The sequence below is a fragment of the Rhagoletis zephyria genome, unplaced genomic scaffold, assembly GCF_001687245.7.
Source record: "Rhagoletis zephyria isolate East Lansing unplaced genomic scaffold, Rhagoletis_zephyria_1.1 Rzeph_scaffold_12019, whole genome shotgun sequence".
Classification (NCBI taxonomy): domain Eukaryota; kingdom Metazoa; phylum Arthropoda; class Insecta; order Diptera; family Tephritidae; genus Rhagoletis; species Rhagoletis zephyria.
Window position 1 is genome coordinate 4,126 of NW_016169093.1, and position 8,010 is coordinate 12,135.

The window sequence follows — 8,010 nt, forward strand, 5'->3', positions numbered from 1 at the left end:
ACGGCAACAACAATTTGATGGAAATACTTAATTACAGCAACTACAAAAAAAAATCACAAAACAAAAAAGTGTACTTAACAAAAAGAAAAAATTGCACATAGGTTTATGCCGTAGTGGCAACAACAGGCACTGAAGTACCATAGCTTGCTATTGTTGTGTACAGCAGGCGAGGTCGCCCTCAGCATCGTCGAGAGTTGATTGCCGCTTTGGCTGTCATTATTGAGTGTTGCATGCAACTTTTTGTAGATGCACAGTGGTTGCAGTGTTTCAGGGTTTATCTAAAAAATGCTGGCATTCATTCTATCAAAAAAGGAAAAAATATTATGTCCGTGCTTTATCTAGGGGTTTCTCTATGTTTTTAAGAGGAATGAGGTAAAAGGCCTTTCAGCATCTATACTGGAAAGAGGTTCCTTACACATAAGTGCTTTCGTTATAAACTCAACTTTCGTCCTCAGGATACCATTTTCAGCCGTGGTTGCTGGAAATATTTCATTCACTCCATGAGATTCGGGCAGTTAAAATTGTTGAAGGTTTTTATCAATACCTTTCAAAGTTTCCGCAAATTTTTCCTGAGATACTTCGAATTTTTTTGGAATCTTTTGCGGCGTTTTGTGGTTTAGGGATGTTGTAGGGAACAACTCGGTAATTTTTATCGGGATATCTGAGTTATCTTATTTGTTTTTCCGTTGAGATATTTTTGAGGTCCTGTGAGATTTCTTTTTGTTTTATTTTTCGACGTATTCATCTCAATTTTTTTAATTTTTAAGACTTTTCAAAATTTTTGGTAATAAACAGCATTATTATCAATCTCGAACAATAGGCCATACCAACGATTCCTCTGTAGACGAATGCTTCAAAAATTAGTCCGGCAACAACATTCTAGCCGGTTTACTTATCCCGGGTTCAATTTAATCGTCGTAAGTCAAGACGAATACATACACCCGATAGAGTTAGAAAATTGCAAGGAGAGACGATGACGTCTGCAGATGAATCGTTCGTGCGGACTATGGTTCAAGATAGAAAACAAGGTTATACATTTTTGCAATTTTATAGCTTTAAAAGTTTTAAACATAGATAACGTTTATTTTTTGTTTCATCATGTTTTGGGTAAAAGACGTTATGAATGATTTTTTTTTAAATCAAACATTTTTTTTTTTAGTCATGCAAAATTCAGTACCTATCGAACGCTGATAGAAACTCTTACCATCGGCAAAGGTTACATAGCCAAAGAAGGTCTGAAAAAAGGGTGAATAAAAAAGTCTTACAAAAATAAAATTTATAAAAAATATTTACTTATAATTACATATACATAAGTGTACATAAATATGTATATTCAAAAACAACAACAGCAAATCCTATAATAGAAAATAAAAAATTACATTCGAATTAACCACCCGGCACCAGTGTCGTATTTAAGGTTAATTGGGCATCAAGATTACTAGGTCGGAAATGCGCTCTTCTAGTTCTTTGTTTGTGCAGCAACGCCACAGTTACATACAAACACACATACAAAAGTAAGTATGCAAGTGTAATATATATTTAGGCAGTATGTTGCAACAACTTGCCAACATTGAATGATGATACTTAAAGACATGCAATGCGCCACAATTACGTCAGTACTTACAGCTAATTCACCGAACGACCANCATAAGTAAGTATGCAAGTGTAATATATATTTAGGCAGTATGTTGCAACAACTTGCCAACATTGAATGATGATACTTAAAGACATGCAATGCGCCGCAATTACGTCAGTACTTACAGCTAATTCACCGAACGACCAAAAGCGCCATAGACAGGTATAGGTAACCAGAGAGATCTCGATGAACATATACATACACTTAGAAATAGGAAGGCGTGTGGCATTGAATGAATGCCGCGCGTTGAGCGTCGCTGCGCAAGTGGGTGCAGGTGGCGTATGAGTGATGTTGTTTATACATATATATTTCTTCAGCAGCAGATGATGTGCGCGCTGAAGAGCAGCTTGTAGGGCCAGTGGCGCATGAGCACAGAATAGCGTTTTTATTTATAAGAATTTTTTTGTGTATTTATTTGCTATTTACTGTATGTACTACTCACTTTGTAGCTTTTGCTTCAATTGGCAATTAATGAGTTTTTCTATTCGTTATTTGTTCGTTTTTGTGCATTCGTCACAGTATATTTGTTTTGTTGGCCGACTTGGCACACTTTGACATTCACACTGCATCGAGCAATGGCGCAATAGCACTTCGACAGCTGACAATGTCGTGGCTGTCAATTTTGAAGNCTATTTCTTCAGCAGCAGATGATGTGCGCGCTGAAGAGCAGCTTGTAGGGCCAGTGGCGCATGAGCACGGAATAGCGTTTCATTTTGACACTGTTTTTATTTACAAGATTTTTTTTTGTTTATTTATTTGCTATTTACTGTACGTACTACTTACTTTGTAGCTTTTGCTTCAATTGGCAATTAATGAGTTTTTCTATTCGTTATTTGTTCGTTTTTGTGCATTCGTCACAGTGTATTTGTTTTGTTGGCCGACTTGGCACACTTTGACATTCACACTGCATCGAGCAATAGCGCAATAGCACTTCGACAGCTGACAATGTCGTGGCTGTCAATTTTGAAGGTGTGAAGAAGATTAGTGCGCTCTAATAAAATCAAAGCAAAAAAGTGTAAAAATAGAAACGAAAACTAGAACAATAGGTTTTTTTGTTTTAAGCATTAATTAGTTTTTGCGGAGTGCGGTGGAATGGCAGAAAAGGGCAAGTTTCGAGAGCAAGGTGCGCTTACAAGTTCATTATTTATTTTTCTGCTTCGAAGTCAATTGTTTTGAATTTAATAGCGACAGTTGGTATAGTAAAGTGTACCTAAAAGTTGTGTAGTATATGGGCAAATCCTAACATTGCGTACGTAACGTTCGAATGCTTCCTTTGACGCTCCTTTTGGTGAAAAAAAAATTTGAGTTAAAATTTTTTTGTGGTAGAAGGGAAGGTATACAGCAGTACTTCNCAGAAACGAAAACTAGAACAATTGGTTTTTTTTGTTTCAAGCATTAATTAGTTTTTGCGGAGTGCGGTGCAATTGCAGAAAAGGGCAAGTTTCGAGAGCAAGGTGCGCTTACAAGTTCATTATTTATTTTTCTGCAGCGAAGTCAATTGTTTTGAATTTAATTGCGGCAGTTGGTATAGCTAAGTGTACCTAAAAGTTTTGTAGTATATGGGCAAATCCTAACATTGCGGACGTTACGTTTGAACGCTTCTTTCGACGCGCCTTTTGGTGAAAAAAAAAATTGAGTTAAAATTTTTTTGTGGTAGAAGGGAAGGTATACAGCAGTACTTCTGGGAACAAAATAATGGAACTTTGAATTCGAATTAATGTCTGTGTATTTTCCTTCGCTGTTTGTGTTCGGATGTTACTGAAAAGGGAAGTGATTTTGATATGGCAAGGTTTTTTTGAAACCCTATTTTCCTGTTCGGTCGGTCGCGAGGCAGCTACAAGACGTTTGTTTAATTCTCCTTGGTTTAGGACGATATTTCGTCGATCACCATTTGAGTCCCTATTGGATAAAACAAAAAAACCTGAATCGGCCCAAAAATTACCAAGAATCAAATTTTCCTAATTTGTTTTTTTTTTTGTGTGTCTGTTAAATTATTCACATGAGTGGTAATTAGGCTGAATGTCTTCCGGTATCGTGGAATAACAGACGGTGTCAAACACAGTTCTCTCACAGGGGCAGTTTCGGTTATGCTGAGTGTTTATAGCGTAAAATGCGGTTATGGAATACTTACGAAGCCATGCTGATGCTTCGCTGTCAGATGACACGCTATAAGTGTGGTAGCAATAGCGCCACCAGCATACTCACTACTTAGGAAAGGAGTAAGCGGCCGATAAAATGGCTCTTTGTTAACTGGTTTCAAGGCTTTAGTAGTGAAACTACCGTCCGATTTCCATATTTATGAAATAAAAATGGTGACCAACTCCTGCCGTACTAATTTTTTTCAACATCCGTAAGCATATTCCGTCAGGACCAATGGCTTTGCAGGCGTTCACCTCCCCGATGTTCACCTGAACTTCACCGCTGCTTTGAGTAAGGGGTGCACTCTTTTTTGGCATTTTTTGCAGCTCTCTCGACGCTTGACATATCTAGGGAAGTGTAAATTAGTAGCTAAAATAGCTTCCGCATTTCTACGGGTCCGACGAGACGAGGCCATCGAACGAAATTTCCACTCTGTCGTCACGTCTCATCGGAATGCACAGGTCCCTCATGGCTGCTCCACAAAGCCATTAGAAACATCATTGCTGAAGTTTGTATAGGTTCGGTGGGCCGCGGGAGAAAATTCGGTGGGCTTATTGATCGAGATGAGTATGATTAACTGGTTCGATGCGAGTTATAGGTTAGTTGGAGACATTATGCTATTTATCATAGCTGCGCTAGGAATAAGAAACCTAAAAAGCCGCGTAGATTGGCAAGCTGCCAAGGTAATAGCTGCTTGCAAAATTTCGAAATATAGTTCCATATATACATAAATATTTAGGCATAAAAAATATCATAAAACGGCCAATGTTCGCACCCGCGAATGTTACTCACCACCTAAGCCATTGAACTTTGATAAAATCTAAAAAAAAAAGAAGAAAAAAAAGAAAGGTTTAGTTACAGATGTTGCATATGGGTGGGTCATATTGACCAGCGTAGACAAACGCGTATGCAAGAGAGAGAGAAATTTAGTGTAGTCGCGCAACAGCATCGACCATCTCCAAATAATATGTTAGACATCTTTGTGTTCATACAAATATTTTAAAATATTATTTTTAAATAAACTAGCGTCTAATTTGTTTTCTTCATGGTAAGCGCATGACCAATAAACACTTTTCTTATTCTATTTCTCATTGCAGTCCTTCTTCGGCCGCTCCTACAACAATCTCTCGTCCATCAGCGACTGCAAGAACAATGGCGAATGTATCATCAATAAGAAAAACCGCACCGCCTGCAAAGCCTGCCGCTTGCGCAAATGCCTACTTGTGGGCATGTCGAAGAGCGGTTCACGCTATGGACGCCGCTCCAATTGGTTCAAAATTCATTGCCTGCTGCAAGAGCAGCATCAGCAGCAACAAGCTGCTGTTGCTGCCGCTGCAGCCGCCGCAGCGCAACATGGCGGCCCACCGCACATGCCAGGACAGAAACCACCGCCACCACCTGGCATGTCGCCACATGGACCACCTTCCAGCGCTGCCGCAGCCGCCGCTCTTGGCATGCTGGGTCATGCAGGCGCATATCCTGGGCTTTATCAACCGCACACGAAAGAGGAGCTACTAATGCTAGGGCTGGAGGAGTATGCCGCCGCTGCAGCTGCTGCCAAACATCCCGCCAACGCTTCGCCATCCGTCAGCTCGCCCGACTCGCACAACTCGGATAATTCTTTGGACGTGAGTACGCGCATACATTTAAGTGGTAAACATGGTGCTGAAGCGGGCGGACCATCTGGGCCACCGCCCCCACAACTACGCAAAGACTTGCCACATTTCCTGCCGCTGCCGTTTCCAGGACTCGGTTCTATGTCGGTTATGCCTCCACCTGCCTTTCTGCCACACTCGCACCTACTATTCCCTGGCTATCATCCAGCGCTCTACTCGCACCATCAGGGCCTGCTAAAGACTTCGGCTGAACAGCAGCAACAACAAGCTGCAGCCGCCGCTGCCGCAGTGCATCAGCTCTTTAACTCAAATAATACCGCTCCCAACCGCTTTCCACCAGCGCTACAAACACCCACCACACCAATAACAGCAGCGGCTGTCATGGCGTGTAGTAATAAGCCAGACACTAGCAAGGAAGCTGAGCGTATCGCACAAAGTCCGAAGAGCGGTGATGCGCTCAACAATAATCACATACCCAATGGCAGCAAAGCGGCGGAGGAGCTTACGAAACGCTTCTACTTAGACGCGGTGCTCAAATCGCAACGCAACAGTCCACCACCGGCGACGACAAAATTGCCGGAACATCCGAAACATGATTACTCAATATCGGCTCTGGTGACACCGAACTCAGAGAGCGGACGCGAACGCCTGCGTAGTCGACAAAGCATCGAGGATGAAGAGGACTGCCACAACAGGGAAAATGATGCAGCGCGTACCGCAGAAAAAGCGCCAGCTGGCTCTGCTGGGAGTGCGCATTCAAATGGTGGTGATGGTGAAGCTGACTGCGAGCGCTTGGCTAGCAAAGCCCAGAGCGAAGGTGAAGACGATGATGATGAGGAGGAGGAGTTGGTTGTCTCGATGACACCACCGCGCTCGCCAGAGAATAATCGTGCCCTGAGCAGCGTCGAACCCAATACTACAGCTGTGGCAACTCCTGTTACTACGCCAACGCCAACACAAATCACCACTCCTGCGTCCACTACGAAGCCAGCGTTACAACAAGATAATCCCATCGACTTGAGCATGAAGACGAGCAGTTCGGTGGCGAGCAGTTCGCTGAGCAGCAAATGCAGTTCGACCGGCTCTGTGCAGGCAACCGATAGCGATAATGAGGTGGAGTGTGTGGCGGAGCACGAACAAGAGCAGCGGCACCAGCGTCACGACACCACCGAAAGGCCACGTGAAAAGATTAGACCGCTTGTAGCTGAAGAAGCGGACGATGAATTGCTGCAGGTGGACGTCGATGAGGTGGATAAGGTAGCTAGTGCGACGGCTGTGCTTAAGAAAAGTGGTGATAGCAGCAGTAATAACAGCAACAACAATAAAAATGATATTAGCAGTAAAAGTAACAACAACAACAATAATACTAGTAGTAGCAATAACAACAGCAACAACATTAACATTAACACTTATTTTAACTCAACATACCGTCTGGAGTCTAGCGATAGCGAGGAGAGCGTTCTCAAGTTGGATACGATGAAACGTAAATTACACTCAGTTCCAGGTAAACAGGCAGATTGTGGAGTGCAATATGCCAAGCGCTTGAAATTGGCCACTGTACCGGCGCTGGAATGCGCCGCTAATGTGAAATTGGACGTTGGCGGTGGCACAGCGTCTAAAGTTGCCAGCGGTACTTCTTCTGCCACCGCAACAACAACAACAGCGGCGCTGGATTTGACCACGAAGGTGTAGTGTTGTTTATAAGTGAAAATATTAGTTAAAGATTTTTTTATTTGATAGATTTAGTAGCGCAAATTTTTCAAATTGCTTTCTCTTATATTTTTATTATATAATTAAATTTTCTTTATTTCGAAAAAAATATTTGGATTGCTTACTTTTATTTATTTTTGGTTTTTGCTAGAAAATCTTTCTAAATTTCTAGAAAAATAAAAAACGCAAACAAATAAAATTCCGTAGTATTTTTACGCGTCGCCACCTTAAATGCTAAAATAAATCAAATAAAAAGATAATCAGAGGACATGCCATATAAATTTTCAAAACCGTGCCAATAGCTTAGGGTGATTGGCTCGGTTTTTCCAAACCGGTTTCCATCGGTTTTGTTGCATATCTACAGGCGTTTTTTTTTTTAATCTTTGATTTTTCGAATATCTATTAAACGGGATTTTTTTATCGAGCAAACCATTTTTTTCATTTCATACAAATCTTGACCTCCCAATAAAATTTGTGAGTTTTTCGAAGTTATTTAATTACTTTAAGAAATTCTTAAAAAAAAATTGTGCAATGTAAAAAATCAAATCAAAGAGAAAATTTTTTAGAATTTGAAAAGATCCTTTTAATATCTTATCATTGAATATCTTTGAAATTTTACAATAATTAGTTTCGAAAAAATTATATGTTAAGGACTAGTATGCACATGACCACATCCTCGAATTTCATTGCATAAAAAATAAAACTAATTAAAAGGACATTTTCCATACCGATTCGTCCTTGTGGTTTGGTACCCATTCTGTTCTTCTACATTGGAATGAATCTTTTAAATAATTTTGGACTGAGTCATTTCTGTGAAACTACAAAGTCCTTTTAAAAAAATCCCGACGTCAGAGAGAAAAACTAAAAACGCAGTTTTACTATAATTGGGCCATAGTTTNCACCACAAAG

At 40.7% G+C, this 8,010-nt stretch overlaps 1 protein-coding gene across 1 annotated transcript; it reads left to right on the top strand.

Annotated features, from left to right (window-relative positions):
• The first annotated feature begins 4,338 nt into the window (after positions 1–4,338).
• knrl (knirps-like) lies at positions 4,339–7,114 on the top strand. Its single transcript, XM_017633659.1, has 2 exons — positions 4,339–4,458; positions 4,873–7,114. The coding sequence occupies exons 1-2, from the start codon at positions 4,339–4,341 to the stop codon at positions 7,081–7,083; spliced, it is 2,331 nt and encodes a 776-aa protein (XP_017489148.1). The 3' UTR covers positions 7,084–7,114.
• Positions 7,115–8,010: the final 896 nt, after the last annotated feature.